Below are 17,343 nucleotides of genomic sequence, written 5' to 3' on the forward strand. Positions count from 1 at the left end.
ATTTTCTGAAAGGCGAATTTGATGGTCAAGGGCTTCACCTTATGGTTTTAGGTGAGATCCTTAACAGCCAACCTCTCAGGTTCTTCACCATAAGAACTCCATGTGCCTCAGCTCCTGCACTGACTCTTCTCATGCCATCTCTCACTCTCTTCTCTTCTGTGAGCTCTCATGGAACCCACTGTTGGCTTACCACCTCCCCCTGGACGTCATCAACAATGTCTCCTTCTCTTTTCTAGGAGATCTCAAGCCTTTCCAAATACAATCAGTCATTAAGAAGCATTTTTAAAATAGATAGTTTTATATGGGTGTTTTGGTGTTATTTGTCTCAACTTTGTTATTTGTTTGAAAGTTATCAAAGTTTACAGTTGGAAAAAATCCTTTTTTTTGTCCTTCCCCCAAAGTCAGTAACCTCAGCTATTGACACTATTGCAAGAGGTCTGTACTTTATCCGGATGAAGACAGAGTATTGCTCACACTTGTCCACCAACAGAAGGAGAATCTTGCCCAGGAAAGGACAGCAGTTCCAGAGTGAAAGAAGATGGTGAGAGTGAAGAGAGTACCTGGAACTCAAGAGTATCAAGAGTAGGAGGTGGCACTAGAATGATTTACTAATATTTTGGCTGTCATTAGAATAGTAGACACTTCACCATACAGGGGTGTGTTGTGTACTGTGTACTGGAAAGAGCATGAAATCAGTGGGACCTGGTTATAATTCAAGTTTTGCTATTTATTAGCTTTGAGATTTTGGCTAAGACACTTGACCACTTTGATTCCACGGTTCTCACATGTGGAATGTGTAAAACGCTAATGATAATAATAATAATACTTGCCACCCAATGTAAAAATATTGTCACTGGCATAGTAAAATGGTATATTGGTATAGTAACCCTTTAAACTTTTTACAAAAGTTAGAATGTTTTGATGAGGGAGGTTTAGAAGTGCTTTCCATTGATTTGCTTACAAAGATACTTTCATCTTCCACTAGAAGTGTTGGTTGTGAAAAACCTCTATAGAAATAATGATTTTTGAGGTTTTCTTTTGTTACTGTCAACCACTTTTAGCAGGTGTACAATTTTCTGTATATGTCACCCAATTGACTTAAAAGTGAGTTAATGAATGTATTTATTGATTGCCTCATTTCATAAAGGAATCTGAGTAAGGACCCTCAACTTGACATCCTTTTCTCTCTACATATTTGGAGCAGGCATTTGTCTTGCCTTCCAACTCCAAACTACATGCCCCAGACACCCTTACTGCTAATGTCCCTAATTCCTCATGACAAATCCCTATCTGTAGTGGGAAGCTGCCGCATAGCACAGGGAGATCACCTCTGTGCTTTGTGACCACCTAGAGGGGTGGGATAGGGAGGGTGGGAGAGGGGGTGATGCAAGAGGGAAGAGATATGGGAACATATGTATATGTATAACTGATTCACTTTGTTGTAAAGGAAAAACTAACACACTATTGTAAAACAGTTATACTCCAATAAATGTTTTTTTAAAAAAATCCCTATCTGTGCAGAATAGCTGGTTGATTGCTGTAACTGAATCCTGACTGATTGATTTGTATACTTTTTTGGGGCAGGACCCCTGTGATATAAAGGAATGACCTTGCATTTTAGTGGGGGGAAAACAGATGATAAACAAATAAGTAAAAGTTTTAGTAACTGATATGTCCTTCAGATAAAAATAAAGCTGGAAAAGGGGATGGGGAGCGCAGGAGGTGAATGTTGCGAGTTTAAATAGCGTGGTGGTGGGCATTGCAGTTTTACATACAAGTGGTCATGGAAGGCTTCCCTGATAAGGTGACTTTTGAGACCCGACTATTATGTCAATTGGGTGCAAGTCCCTTTTGGAGTTCATGTGTTAAAATGCAATTATCCAATTACTCCTTTCCTTAGATAACTCCCTAAATGATGCTACTATTTTCCATCTCCAGGTTCTCTACCCACAGCAAACATGGCGGAAAAGGCTTCATCCCTGATATCTGGGCCACCAATAAAGATGGCCACAGCACTTCCTGTGTTTGCCCTTAACAAAGATGGCGACAATACTTCCTGTTCAGGGCTTTTGCCTTCAACAAAAATGGTGCTTACGGTGCACGTTCCCTGACACTTTGGAGTCCGGTTGCAGTTTTTTTTTTTTTTTCCTTAAGATACGTGTTTGCAGACGTAAGTAACAGGATACCAGAACCCCCGTATGCATCTTTTCTCGAAGGCCCCGCGCCGTGGCGTCTCCGGCCTGGGCCCTGCGTGGCTCCCCCGCCCGCTAACTAGCTCGCGGCGTTCCCGAGCCGCTGGGGTTGGGGTGGCGGTGGAGGTGCTCGGGGCCCTGCTTTCCCCTCGGTCTGCTCTGCAGGTCATTCCCAGCACCCCCTTTATAGCGGGTCAGGTGGCCCCGAAAAGAAATAGCTCTTTCCGTCCCTAATGCCACAGGGCTTCAGCTGGCGAGGCGGGAAATAAAAAGTTCCACATGGGCGGGGACAGGCCAAAGGGCACATCTCCCTGCTCACCTGCCGCCTCTCGGGGTCGCCCTCTGTGGCTCTACTTTCTGTGGGTGTCATAAAGCCCCATTTGCCGCCCCCCGTCTCCCCTCCCCGCCACTTAGGTACCCTCTTAGCCGTCTCTCTGCTCCCTGGTGCAGTGGTCTTGGAAACAAGCCTTCCATGGCGTGTGGACATTAAAAAAAAAAAAAATCTTTTAAAGGAAAAAAAAAAAAAGCACAACGTTAAATGTCCTGTGCATATGTGCCCATGACAGTGTTGTGATGGAGATTCGAAATTCTTCCAGAGGAGGGCTGGAGTCTGTGACTATATATAAGATTTACTGTAGACTGGGCAAGACCGCCTAATGTTCTCCTTGAAGGCAATGGTGTATAGGCCTTTTCTCTTAGGGAAAAAGATCCGTAAACTTATTGGTACCTGCCGGTTTATTGCCCCACTTCGATTGATGATCAGGTTCTGCAGATGCCCGCGGTCTTAAGGGCGCTGTGTGCATATTGGCGGTTTCTGCGGTGGTGGGGGATCTCTGATGAACACGATGTTAAAGGAAAAGCACTATTTCTTCTCAAGTATGTTAGAATGAAATGCTCCTCTGTAATCCTCAGATAAAAGTTGCCTTTTAAGCAGGGTCTCTAATCCACTTTTCCCCAAATCTCTTTATGGAACAAGGAATGAAGCTAGGACCCCATTGTGTGGAAAGTAAAGGCAGAGAAGATGATTCATGTTGAGTGCTGTTCATCATGTTCTGAAGCATTCGAAATTAATTCAGCTTGGCTTAACAGCCGTGTTTCACCGTGGCCTGGCGTTCTGCTAGGGTTCATAGATGTCCGTGACCGTAAGGAGCTTGCACTGTAAGACACTATTTTTAGGGGCTCATCAGACTTGCTGTGATCTGAGCTACCATTTTGTCTCTTCCCAGGGGGAGATGGAGGCTAGAGACAAGCAAGTGCTTCGCTCCCTTCGCCTCGAGCTGGGTGCAGAGGTACTGGTGGAGGGACTGGTCCTCCAGTATCTTTACCAGGAAGGGGTCTTGACAGAAAGCCATGTTCAAGAAATTAAAGCTCAAGCCACAGGCCTCCGGAAAACAATGCTGCTGCTGGATATCCTACCTACCAGGGGTCCTAAAGCATTCGACGCCTTCCTAGATTCCCTGCAGGAATTCCCCTGGGTAAGGGAGAAACTGGAGAGGGCAAGAGAAGAAGCCATGGTCGAGCTGTCTGCAGGTAGGCCTCAAAAAGATCACTCCAGACCAACCTCCAAGATTGTTGGAACTGTGCCCTTTGGATTTGAGGTTGGGGTTTTAGGCTGGGTGGGGGTTGATGGGTCCTGAAAGTGGGAAAGGAGTTTGGTTTGAAGGCATGTGGCGCTGGAGGGACTGGATGAGGAGGTGGAGTTAGGAAGTGCAGGGAAGGAGGGAGGAATGGAACATGATTGAGAGGGTGAGGAGGGAGCTCAGAGGATACATTTAGAAATGCTTCCAGGGAAAGTTGGCAAGTCACTTGGGAGGCATGTTCTCATCTGAGAGCCAGGTCATATCTCAGCCCCTGGCATTGGGAGCCATTTGGAAAGTGCAGATGGGAAAGCAGGCTTTAGGCTTCCTGATAACTGATTCGTGGGGTGCCAGAGCGGCCGGCTGGAAAAGGTCAGACTCATGAAGAAGGGGACAGCCTCTAGGAAGGCACGCCTTGCACCTGTTCCCTGGGCTGTCCTGCATGACCAAAGGGGATTATTTGGAAGGCTGGCTTAGTTTGTTTTTAAAGACTGTTGATTTAAAGTCATCCTTTTTAGTTTGGCTTTGTTCAGACACCTGGAGTATTTAATTTTATAAGGACAGTAGTATTTTTTTTTGGGGGGGGGTGTCTCATTTTGATTTTAAGGAACGTTGGAAGCTATGGGAAAGAGAAACAGTCCTAGTGCTATCAGCCTGGCTCGTAGCAGGAAGATGTGATATGAAACACTTGTTCCCTCTTAGCACCTCCCATGACGTCTACTTTTTACAGAGATTGAGGAGCAGAGAACTGAACTGGTTAAAAAAAAAAAAAAAAAGAAGGAAAAAAGAAAGTTGACTTGTATTTTTAACAGAGTTAGGAAATCGACATTCTCAGTTTTTTATAGAAGTGATAGTTAGAACTACCCGAACTCAGGGGTCCTCAGAATTTGTTGTTGCTGTTTTTCAAATACCAATATAACTGGTAAAAAAAATAAATGCTGGTAATAAAGAAACTACTTTTATTATTTTTGCCCCATGGACCTCATATTTTGAATGATTTTCCAGACCACATGTATTAAGTAATCATGACTAATTCTTCTAATATTTTTATTAATGACATATGTCTGAATATTTGATCAACATGAGATAACTGGTTGACTTAGGAAGGCCTGGTAAAATCCCAGTGGAAAAAGCAAAAATATTTTCATTTCCTTGCATGGCCAAATTACGGGTAAATGTATGTTTCAGGCTCTTTGAAATACTGAAAAAAGCTGGCCTTTGAGGACCACAAGAATTTTCAGGTTAGATTATTCTTACAAAATAAAATACTCCAGGTGTGTGAACAAAGCCAAACTGAAGTAGGTAAAATGTTTCTACCACTTGATTGAAAGCAGAATATATAGCATAGAAGTGGGGAGATGTTAAAAGAAATATTAGGGTGTCCAATATCTTTTCATGGTATTTGACTTAGGTTCCTCTTGGCAACACATAGTTGGAAACAACAAAACAGGCAAACTGAAAGCCTGTTACTCCTGAAATACTTAATTTTATAATCATTGTAGGTGTTATAAATAGTACGATTGTATGTTGTTCAAAGAGGTATGAGCCCATTTTCATTTCTTCTGATTCATTCAAAGAACAAGAAAAATTAAAATTATTTTTACCAAATGGTGGAAGTTACAGCGATGTTGAAGGAAAAAAAACAGACATATATATTTTTAAATGAGCAGTATGAAACATTGTGGAGCGGGAAGAAATTGAATGTATCTGTGTTGAAGTTTGGAAAAATAACGTTAATACGTTAATTCTGTGGAAGTGGTCAAATGGAATGATAGGTTGGCTACTGCACAAATGAAGTCCTCTTAATTGTTTTACTTCTTGTTGAGTAACACTGCTACTGAAAAAAATATCCTGAGGAGAGAGTTTGATTTACATAGCGTTCTGTATACTTTCCACAGTGGCAGTTACACAAACTCACTTTTTAAATAGTTTTTGTTAATTATTGAATATTTTAAGTAAGATTACAAAATATAAGTAACGTGTGAAGAACAATGGTACAGTGAACACCTGTCTCCCATCACTCAGTTAAAAAAATATTACATGGCTTTTGAGGACCCCTGGGTGCTCCTCTCAATCCTAGCTCATCCCCAACCTCCACTCACGATAAACCCTGCATTTGGAGTTTGTCATTTCCTTCTTCACTTTGTAATTTTCATCTCATAAAACTCACTTTTAAAATCCACATATGTTATGGAAAATTCACTACACCATAAGTTTCAGCAGTATCTATACGTAAGGCGTGGAGGAAATGGTATATTTTAAAGGAGTTGTTAGTTAACAGCCTTCTTTGTTTGAGACCTGAAACTTTAAGTGTTAAATTAACTTGATGGCTGTATTTTAATTAGAAAATGAAATTAGGCCTTAATTAATTGGAAACCTTTTTTTTTTTTTAATCCTGGAAGGAGTATATAAGACTTGAAATGCCTTCAGTTTTAATGTAAAAAATGAGAATGGATGCAGAGGCCTATTTTCCAGGACCCCAGTGCTTCTCCAGTGTCGTAATGGAGTAATTTTAACAAGGTTTCAAATAGTCCATTTAAATTTTTGTAAAAGCATGTTTGAACTTTGAAGAATTAGAATGTAGGAAAATGTGGTGCTTATATATGTATGTGTATACAATAACCTCTTCTGACTTTTTACTCATTTCGGTTGCAGTTATTAATTAATTTGTACAGGTCTGGTGGTCTTCTCTTGGGAGGCTTTGAAAACGAATGGGGAGGAATGGCTTTCTCTTTGGCGGAGAGGTCTATCCTGATTGATCTGAATGAACTGATGTTATTTTATAAAAAGTTTTCTTGTTTTGGTCTTTTCAGAGATTCTTGGTTTTCCTTTTGTTTGTTTGGTTACTTTTTGTGTTTCACTTGTAAACTTTGAGCTACTTCAGAGGCCTTATTTGGTGATTGATCCTGGTTAGTTGCTTTTAATTTATATTCTGGGTGTCATTTTTAATTTAATTTAATTTATTTTTTTAAATTTTAATTTTATTTTTTTAATAGACACCTAGCCATTTTATTTTATTTTATTCTTGGCTGTGCCGCATGGCATGTGGGATCTTAGTTTCCCCACCAGGGATAGAACCCATGCCCCCTGCAGTGGAAGCCCTGAGTCTTAACCACTGGACCGCCAGGGAAGTCCCTAGGTGTCATTTTTTTTTAGAGAAGAATCCAGTTGTCTCTTGATTCTCTCTCTTCTTCTAAACCGTGCCCCCAGGAAATCCCAAAACATTAAAAAAAAAAAAAAAGTTAAACCTTTGATTCTCTCATGTGCCTAGATGACTGGTATCCCTATCCCTATTAAAAGAAAAAAAAAGACCAAGATGTTAATGGGTAATTGATTTTGTGTTTTTCTCACCTTATAAAGACTCTTACATTTTATTATTTTTTTATCTCTCTTTATAAATTTATTTTATTTATTTATTTTTGGCTGTGTTGGATCTTCGTTGCTGCGCGCAGACCTTCTCTACTTGCAGCGAGTGGGGGCTACTCTTCGTTGCGGTGCACAGAGTTCTCATTGCAGTGCCTTCTCTTGTTGCGAAGCACAGGCTCTAGGCATGTGGGCTTCAGTAGTTGTGGCTCGCGGGCTCTAGAGTGCAGACTCAGTAGTTGTGGCACATGGGCTTAGTTGCTCTGCAGCATGTGGGATCTTCCCGGACCAGGGCTCGAACCCGTGTCCCTTGCACTGGCAGGCGGATTCTTAACCACTGCACCACCAGGGAAGCCCACGACTCATATTTTAAAAGAGGAATTCTGGCAATAAAATGACTTAATCCCGCTTGGCACCATGGAAGGCACACTTCACGGTATGTCCCCTACTGGCCAAGGTCACGTAGTAGACACTAGATTAGGTGGAAATCCTCCCTGGGCTCCTGGCAGGTCACTTAGGAGATGAGGATAGTGCTAAATCTGGGTAAAGGCAGCATATGTCTTCCTGCCTGGCTTCCCGCTACTCATGGGCCCTGTCTAGGCTGACGAGCTCGCTTTGGTGACTGAGCTAATCTGGATCTGGAAAGGAGGTTTGTCAGCGGCCCTGGTCTCACTAGCTGGTAGGACTTAGCCTTAGGTCATGGTGGGAGTGACTTCTGGGCCCAAGGACTCCCTGTTCTACCATGTTGGCCCTGGCTGTGGGATTGGGTCTCTGCCATGATTCCCACTTTACAGTCAGCCTGGCAACCCTTCCTTTAACCCCAGTCTTTTTTAGGCTTGGGAGTTTTTTTTTTTTTTTTTTTTCTTTCTTTCTTCCTAAGCTAAATTTCTGCTTTATATTCTCTTAGCCACCAGCAAGGATGAAAGATAAATATCTTATAATGCAGCTCAGTGACTCCTATTTTAGCATCAGATGCCTCAACTCTCTGGCCTGCTGGAGTAGCTGTCCTGGGGCTGACATTTGTTGTAACCTTGCCTGAGCTTGAGCTGGTCCTCGCCGTGGACCCTGTGCCCTGGACTCTGTGGCTGTCCTCACTGGAGCAGGATGCAGGGCTGGCCTGTTTCCCCTCTGCCCAGAGGGTCCAGGGCTCAGCCTGTCCCTTTTGGAGCTGGCCTTCTGTGACCACGTAGAGCTACGTCAGCCACTGTTTCGAGATACACTCTGGCTGTCAGATGTATACTTGGATACCTCTGAAGTTACTGAGCAATAAAAAAACAATGAAGTTTTTACTTTAGGTATTGTAATAGGTTTATTAGAGAGATTTCTAGCCTGGGATTTTTAAATCATACCGTGAATTCATACCTCCCCTGGGTATGGTAATTCCAGTGTTGATCTTAGTTCATCAGGCTTGTGGTCTGTCCAGGCACTTCCACTATGGCTGAGTAGTGTTCACTCTGTGGCATCCTGTGTCCTAGAGAGGGGATGGTGGGGCAGCGTTCAGAGCAAGACTCCTGCTTGTGCTAAGGGCAGATTCTACAGAGAGCCCAGGTTTCTATGTGTCCCCAATATGATTATCATATACTTCCTGAGGACCAACTAGATGCCAAGCACTAGGTGATAAAGATACGTGAAGATCTCCAGATCAGCTGAGAAGACTCGTTCATTCATTCAACAGATATTAGTCTCGACCATGTGCCAGACATTGGGTGCTGGGTATATTGTAGTAAACAAAGCGCCTGCTCTTCTGGAGCTCACTGTATTCTGTAGTCTGATGGGGACCGACAACAAGCAAGTGAATAAATAACACATCAGGTGGTGAGAGTGCTTTGAAGCACAGCGCACGTGGTATTGAGGAAGGGCTCTCCGTAGTATGTGGGGTGGACAGAGAAAGCTTCTCTGATGAGAGGACCTTGCGCAGAGACCCGAATTCTTCGATAGAGTGGATACCTGGAGGAAGAGCTTTCAGATAGAGGGGACCACAAGTGCAAAGGAACTCAAGTGGAGCCCCCGTGACAGGGTGGCTAGAGCCCAGGCCCTTCTGGGAGAAGAACCTTCCTCCCAGAGAGATGCTACGTCATATTGCCGGTGGCAAAGGCCCAGTCGCGACCGTTTGTCCTTGTGTTTCCCAGAATGTGAGATGTGTGCACAGCCATGATCTTGGGTGGCTCTTAAAATGATTTTAGATGATATGTGGACATGGGATTAGATCACAAGGTGAAAGAGCTATTTCCTTTTTTCTTTCTGTTTCAATCCTGATAACATCCAAGTGAAAACCTCCATTTGGTACAAGTGTTTCTGTAACATCTCTTGACACTTGCCAATTTTTCTTCCTAACAGACAGCAGACATTCCTCATGCTTAAAGCCTTCTGTAGACAGCAGTATTTAGTTAAAATTTAGTCGTTTTGCTTGTTTCTTCCCCTTGTATCAATTTAATGGTTTTCTGACATTATGGCAAGTAAAACTGTTTTCTGTTTACTTTAAAATACATTGTATTTAAGTAAAAATGAGTCAACATAAAGAAAAATGCTAAGAAAATAATAATGGTATGACAATATGGCAAAAAGTGTGAAGATGTGTGTCATGTATTTTCTCATCTGAAAAGAGTGACAGGAGTTTGGGGCAGGAAGCATTGTCCGGCTGGCATAGTTGGGGCAGGAAGGCTCTGGCTCTAGTTCAAATGGAAGATAACACCATATTCAAGGTACTTTACTGTTTTGCTTATTCAGGGTATGCACAGTGGCTGGGAACTGGTTAAATTTATTAGCAGAATTGCCAGAATAACTTAATTGTAAGTTATCTAAATTGTAAACGCATTCGCTTGCTAATATAACAAGTTAGCAAAATGGAGACACGTCCCAGTATTCCAAACTTTAAGACTGGGAGGGTGATGGTCGCAGATCATCTAATTTTTCTCTGAGAAAACGGAGTGCTAGAGAGATTAAGACAACTTGCTTATGATCACACAGCTAGTTAATGTAATTTATTGCCAGGACCGGAACCCAGGCCTCCCGACTCTGGATTTAAGACTTTTGCTATGCAGTCTTGGCTCCCTGCTGGGTTTGACATGGAATTGTATTATGCTGTAGTGTTAATCATTGAAATTAGCCTTTAAAAAAAATTGTACTAATGCTTTTTTCTTCATTTTAAGAGGAAAATTTCAAGGGCTTTTAGAGGTATACTGGGATGAGATTTTACTAAAATATTTTATTTTTATCAGTGCCAATTTTAATCATTTAAGAGGACATTTTGATGGTTCAGTACTGCATTTTGTAAGAAGACTCCACCCCTCACCCCCCCACCCGCTTCTGCAAGGCTGACATACAGAAAGGGCGGAAGACTTTTATCAAGTATTTATGGGACTGATGAAATAATGCATCTGTTGGCAGCAAACTGCAGCTCTTTCTAGGAATAGCAAACTGTGTGACAGGTCTCTCCTCAGCAGGGATGCCTCCATATCACTCTAAAAAATGGATTTAATGTTCTTCCCTTTTAGAAATTCTCACTGTGACTTTTTTTCTCCCTCCTGTGGATGTATGGGTCGCTTGGCTACATCAATCACCCTACTGACCCTCAGGGTTGATTTAGCTCAGTGTTGTTTAACTCTGGCTTTAAAAAAAAAAGCCTAATGATCCTCAGGCTTCACCCCAGGCCAGTTCATGCCAAAATCTGTGGAGGTGGGGTCTGGGCAGTGGTATTAAAGACACAAACGCGCATACACAGGCACAGACACCTTCCTAGGTTAATTTTGAAGTGCAGCCAGGATTGAGAACATTGAGATCCGACCAGCAGGTTGGGCACATGGCTCCTTTCTCCCTTATTGCTCCCTGGGTACGGGCCTCCCAAAGCCGTGTGCTTGCTTGAAGAGTTGCTCTTGTTTTCAGGTGGGGGAAGGTGGAAGGGAGCTAGGAATAGAGTTGTGGAAGGATAGATAGCTTTGTTTTAAATCTGTGCTCACCATTGTTGTTAATTCTTTGAATTCCCTGAACATTGTTGCTTAAGAATGTTCTAGCATCTCAGACCCCATGCAGGTGTGACTCTACTACCAACATTAAACTCCATGAGTGCTCCATGGGGATTCATAGGCTACCTGTGAACACAGAGTTCTAACTCTGTGTTCTAACTCTAACTAGTTCTAGTTCCAGTTCTAACTCTGTGAACACAGAGTTCTGTGTGCACAGAACAAAACTGAAGAGAGGGTTTTGAACTATCTGGTGAATTTGGATTTGGGGGAATTCCATTCATTGTCTATTCACATTGTTTGGTAATTACAGACCATCCACAATACTGTGTGCCCTGTAGACCAAGCTATGTCCAAATGGAGACAGAACCTGCTGGAGGAGAGTGAGTTAGGTGCTGCTCTCAGCTACAGAGGGAGCTGAAGATGGCTTGAGCGTGGATGAGAGGAGGAGAGACACAAATGGCCAGTCGGGAAGATTGGGACTGGCTTAGTGTGGCCATCTGTGGGTTGGTCAGACAATCTGCCCACAGTTTCTGTTTATAATTAAAAATGAATTTTCATCTTTTCTGTGTCTCACCGAGAACCTCAAATAATAACCAGTGAAATAATAATCATAGTATTTATCAGCAGCTTAATTTACCATGTGCCAGGCACTGTTCCAGGTCCTTTGCATTTATTAATTCATTTAATCCTGACAGTAACTTAATGAGGTAGAAGGTATTATTACCCTCACTGCACAGAGATGTTAAGTCACTTTCTCAAGGTCATACAATGTAGTTAAGCCAAATTTGCAATCTAGGCACTTTGACTTCAAAGCCTGCTGATTCATGTCCTGTAAAGACAGTTTCTCAAAATTTGCTTTTCGCTCCTCCCTAATTCTGATAACCTGTGGCTGCTTCAGAGACTGTTATTTACCAGCCCCTACTTTCTCCTCCCCCACTACTCCAGGCTCTCCCAGACATGCAGCCACAGGGTCTTTTATGTCTTTCTCATTCCCACCTATTGTCCAAAGACTAATTCCTGGTGGGTCTCTCTCTCTCTCTCTCTCTCTCCCCCCCATCTCTCATTTTATCCTTTTCTTGGGGGGCGGGGAGGGGTAGGGCCTAATGTGAGGCCATAGGGGGTCACGGGACAGGGCCCTTAGGTTGCTTCCATCCCACTTGCTACCTTGAGAGTAAAAAAAGACTCAGTCTTCTTGGCTGTGATCAGGAGACGGTGTGTTTGCTCTCCTGGTCCTGGAATCAGGTCCCACCTTTCCAGCTCCTAAATCATGCTATGGAAAATCGTCAGTTGCAATAACCAGCTTTTCTGGTGGCGTGGCCTCAGAGTTTAACTGTACGTTTAGCAAGGTAGTTTTCTCTTTTTATGGGTATAGTTCAAACTTGTAGGCTGCTGTTGTAGCTAGCTGCAGGAATGTTTGCCTTTACTTAATTTTAATAGGCAGCTGTGTTTATACTTGTTGCTCAGTTTGAGCAGTAAGGAGTATATGAATATGATTCTTTGGAGGACTTTTCCCCCAGAGGGAAAAAAGAGTACATTGTACTTTTCCAAACGGTAAATTTTAATTGAGAAGGAGATGTAACTTCTAGAAGTTTGGGGCAGGTTTTAGTCTTAGGCTTTACTTCTGTTAGCATTGTAAAAGAAATCTTAACTCCTTGTGAGAAGCGCCAAGTTGACAATTCCTGGAAATGTTCATGTTCTATTTATGCTCAGCACCATAGCAGAGAGGGTGGCGACACTGTTACCAAAATAAAACTGCTGAGATGTAGTAAGTGGCAAACGAGAGCTTATGGTTTTATAGCCTAAATATAAGACTTTTAAAGCATCTCTCAGTCCCACCACTTGTCCATAAGGTATATGGGGGCTGAGTGGTAATGGTGCAGTTGTTATGGAGAATTACAGAGCAAGCAGAGCACATCTGTTGGGACTTGCCCTGTTGTTAGAACTGGGGAAGGTTAGAGCCGGAAGGTACCTCAGAGACTTTACAGATGAGGGAACTAAGAGATGCAAATCAGTCAAACATGTATGTGGGCTCTTTGGTTCAACCAGTAGACCTCTTGCTAACATAAGCAAAAGTGGAAATTTCTCTAACGTGCACTGGGTAGTTCACAACTTTGAAGTCATTGCTAAAATTTCAGGGCTCAGTAAAGGCAGGAGTCAGGCAGCCCTGGGGATTTCTGGGCATTGATGACCATCTCCAGCTCAGTTCCTCCACTTTGTCTTTTCTCGACATTCAGAGTCTGGTTGGCCTAGGCTGAGTCATGAGCCCTTCCCTTAGGACACCAGAGTCACCTGGAGTGGGGAAGGGACAGTTCCAAAAGGAAGAAAGCTCATTAAGAGATGTCTGCTGTACTATATCACGCCCATTCTTTTTCTATTTAACAGGTTCCACACTTGTGGGCCTGGAAAGAACTGGTAGCCCTTTAAGGAAGGAGAATGTTCTACATCTTTTTTCTTTTTTCTTTTCTAAAAAAATAAATTTATTTATTTATTTATTTTTGGCTGCGTTGGGTCTTCGTTGCTGTGCGCGGGCTTTCTCTAGTTGTGGTGAGCAAGGGCTACTCTTCCTTGGGGTGTGCAGGCTTCCCATTGCGGTGGCTTCTCTTGTTGTGGAGCACGGACTCTAGGCATGCGGGCCTCAGTAGCTGTGGCACGCGGGCTCAGCAGTTGTGGCTCGCGAGCTCTAGAGCGCAGGCTCAGTAGTTGTGGCGCACGGGCTCAGTTGCTCCGCGGCATGTGGGATCTTCCCGGACCAGGGCTCGAACCCGTGTTCCCTGCATTGGCAGGCGGATTCCCAACCACTGAGCCACCAGGGAAATCCCTGTTCTACATCTTAATATAGCAAGGCTCAGGTTGAAGGCCAGAGGTGGTAGGAAGAGTAAAGGAGAACAGTTTTTGAAAGAAGATAGGTCTTCTGAAACCTTTTCAAAATCAGACGATATTGGGGGAAAAATGGATTGAGAATGTTGAAGTAGAGAGGAGGTTAGAGGGAGAATTTGGATTGAGTTCTAGCCTAAGGGCTTTACATATATAAACTCACTTTGTCCTCATAGACCTTTGAAGTGGGTACTATTAACTGTCAGAGATAAATCGCCCAAAGTCACACAGTTCAATAGTAGCAGAGCTGAGATTTGGACACTGACAGTCTGGTCTTCCAGTCTTTTTTTTTTTTTTTTTTTTTTTTTTTTTGCGGTATGAGGGCCTCTCACTGTTGTGGCCTCTCCCGTTGCGGAGCACAGGCTCCGGACGCGCAGGCCTAGCGGCCATGGCTCACGGGCTCAGTCGCTCCGCGGCATGTGGGATCTTCCCGGACCAGGGCATGAACCCGTGTCTCCTGCATCGGCAGGCGGATTCTCAACCACTGCGCCACCAGGGAAGCCCATGGTCTTCCAGTCTTATTGCTCACTAGGCAATTCCAGTTCTTGGTTCTGATTGGAGTCATGTGCCTTAGATTACCTGACCTGGGCTAGCCACAGCTTCTTTATTTCCTGACCCCTTTTTGCCCTGGGTCTCACCTGTGGCCAACATTTTCATGTTTTTTCTTTTTGTTGTTGTTTGTTTTTTATACAGTTTACTACCAAATGGGAGATTAAAAGAAATACCAAAGAGGATAAAAATTGTTTTCTAAGAAATGTGATTAGACAAAGATTTTAAAAGAGATTGACATGGCAATTTTTGTTCGTTGAGTCTTTAAACTTGTCCCTTCCCTTTCAATTTCTTTTTATTCTCAATTAGTCATTTGATGGTGCCATGGGAAAATGTGCTTTTTTCAGGCCTCTCCTGTTTATTTGAGCCCCTTTATTCCTTCATGTGTCTGTCAGGATCCATTCTAGAGACAAAAACCACATAGTTATTTGAATAAGGAAAATTTAATATAAAGAATTATACTCTAGTAAAAAGTTAACAATGGTTAACTACTAACAGAGGGGAAAGAGGTCTCCAAGGAATACAGGAATAGCAAGTGGAAGAAGCTACTTTTTCTAGGGCTGGAAGAGAGTCCAGGTTGAAGGCACTACGAGCTTGCACAAGGCCCCTCTCCACTCCCAAGGCTGCGGTTCAGACCTCACTGGAGGTGAAGTGACTGCCACATGAGTATGCAGCCTGCCGGTGGCCAGGGAGGGAACTAGCCCGAGGTTCCAGGCTGGAGCTGGTCTGTCAGAGCAGCCCGCCAGGTTGAGAAACTTATTAGAGAATGTGGGTAGAGCAGAGTTGATTCTCAGAAAGCAGACTGCTGAGTGGTAGAGAAATCCCCTGGATCGTGAGCACCTTTTGTTTCCCAAACACCACTGGCAGTAGTACATACACTTCAGAGGGGATACCGCATCCCAAACCAGAATGAAAAGCCCCTTCCTCTGCAATGGCCTTGCAGTATCCCTCTAGTGCCCTCTACTGATGAAAACTAACACTGCACCTCCTGACAAAGGAGAAATGTTCGCAGGGTCCAGCCCCAGTATCACAAAGCAGGGCAAAGAGGGTGAATACATTGTATTAGCAAGAAGTAATACATTGCTAATTGGTGCACCTCATCTGTAAAAGGACGATAGTACATAAATCCCGAAGTACTTCTTGGAAGCTGATTCATTCATTCATTCATTAGGCAACATTTATTATCTACCATCGCTGGCTGTTCTGCTAAGGCTTTGAGATTATGATTGTCATTGTCTATTTTTCTGTGTTCCTCCCTGCAAAAAGAGTGCAGTCTTCTCTAAGGCAGAGGCTGTTTTATCTCTGTACTTGCAGAATCTATCTAGCATAGTGGTAGATACATGTTAATCCATACGTTTATTGAATGAATGAAGGAGTGACTATAAAGATGAATGTAAAGGCAGAGTAGTACCCTCAAAGAGTTTATTTATTTTAATTTTTTAAAGTTTTTTTTTGACCATGCTACACAGCTTGTGGGATCCTTGTTTCCTGACCAGGAATCGAACCTGGGGCTCCAGCAGTGAAAGCACCAAATCCTAACCACTGGACTGCCAGGGAATTCCCATCAAAGAGTTTAAATCGCAGCTGGGGAAAGGTAGAGCCAAGTACTTAAGTACTGATACAATACGGTATTCTGGTTATCTTTTGTTCTGTAACAAGCTACTCCAAAACTTAGTGGCTTAAAATAACAGCCCTGTATTTTACCCATGAATGTGCAGTTTGGCCAGGGCTCAGGTGGGACAGCTCATTTCTGTTTCACCTGGTGCCAATTGCGGTGGTTTACCTGGGGCTGGAGGATCCATTTCCCAGGTGGGTTGCTCACATTTCTGGTAAATTGGTGCTGCTTGTTGGTTTCTCTCCAGGTAGGCCTTTCTACAGGTAGCTGGGGTTTCCTCTCAGTATGGTGGTTGAGTTTCACAGGGCAGGGAGTAGAAGCTGCTTGTTTCTTAAGTCCTGGATCCGGATACTGGCATAGTGTTGGCTTTCACTGTGTTCTTTCAGTTAAGCTGTCCCAAAGCCCAGATTCAAAGAGAGGAGAGAGAAACCTCACATTTCCTGGGGGGTATGTCAATCATTTGGGGGCCTTACCATACTTACCAGATATAGTGGTTTAAAATATGTATATTTCTTATCATAAATGGGAAATTAGCTGCCCTGTATGAAAGTGACTTGTAAATTAATAACAAATGTTATTTGATGTTGTTAATGTTTAACAAAAATGTTTTTAAAAGTGAAAATAGATTTTCTTTCCGAATATAAAAGCAACAAGTATATGTTGTTTAAAAAAAAAACTCTAGAAAGATATCAAGAAAATGGAAATCACCCATAATCTTATTGCCCAGAGATAACCACGGTTTTATAATAAATGAGTAGTGAAATGCAATATTTGGGTTTTTACCACAGGAAATTTTGTTTTAGAAGCTCTTTCTTTTCTGAACTCGTCATTTTGAGAAAATTGTTATTGATACTAACACTGAAATCCATGTGATGCCAAATAAAGAAAAAAATTCAGATTATATGTATGTGTGTAAAAATATATACTTTTCTTCAGAGAGTGAAACTTTCTGAATCAACCTGAAGTAGTCTTTTCACATTATTATTAATGCTCGTTGCTATTTGAATTAGCAGAGGGTGGGTGTGGGAGCCCTGGACTTAAATGACCTTCTTCAATGACTCTTAGGGAACTACGAGTAGTATTTTTTACTCTGCCATTTAAAGTATTTTTCTGTTTATCTTTCTGTGAGTATTCTATTTCAAAGTGTTGCACTAGATTATTATATAACCTGATTTTTTCAAAGTCTCCTGTTTGTATGCTTTTAAATACTA

The 17,343-nt window shown here is 42.6% G+C and overlaps 1 protein-coding gene across 6 annotated transcripts in view; it reads left to right on the plus strand.

The window, feature by feature from the left end:
* Nucleotides 1–1,958: 1,958 nt before the first annotated feature.
* Nucleotides 1,959–17,343, plus strand: part of CRADD (CASP2 and RIPK1 domain containing adaptor with death domain) — a 233,167-nt gene continuing 217,782 nt past the window's right edge. For 2 of the 6 annotated variants that reach the window (XR_010835874.1, XM_067009897.1), the window contains exons 1-2: nucleotides 1,959–2,170; nucleotides 3,419–3,722. Coding sequence is in view for 2 of the 6 variants with exons in the window: in XM_067009897.1 (XP_066865998.1) it covers nucleotides 3,425–3,722 (298 nt within the window). In the remaining 4 variants the exon portion in view is untranslated. The remainder of the gene's footprint in view (nucleotides 2,171–3,418; nucleotides 3,723–17,343) is intronic. The other 4 variants (XR_010835873.1, XR_010835872.1, XR_010835871.1 and 1 more) reach the window with 2 other exon arrangements.

Source organism: Kogia breviceps, chromosome 12, assembly GCF_026419965.1.
Source record: "Kogia breviceps isolate mKogBre1 chromosome 12, mKogBre1 haplotype 1, whole genome shotgun sequence".
NCBI lineage: Eukaryota > Metazoa > Chordata > Mammalia > Artiodactyla > Physeteridae > Kogia > Kogia breviceps.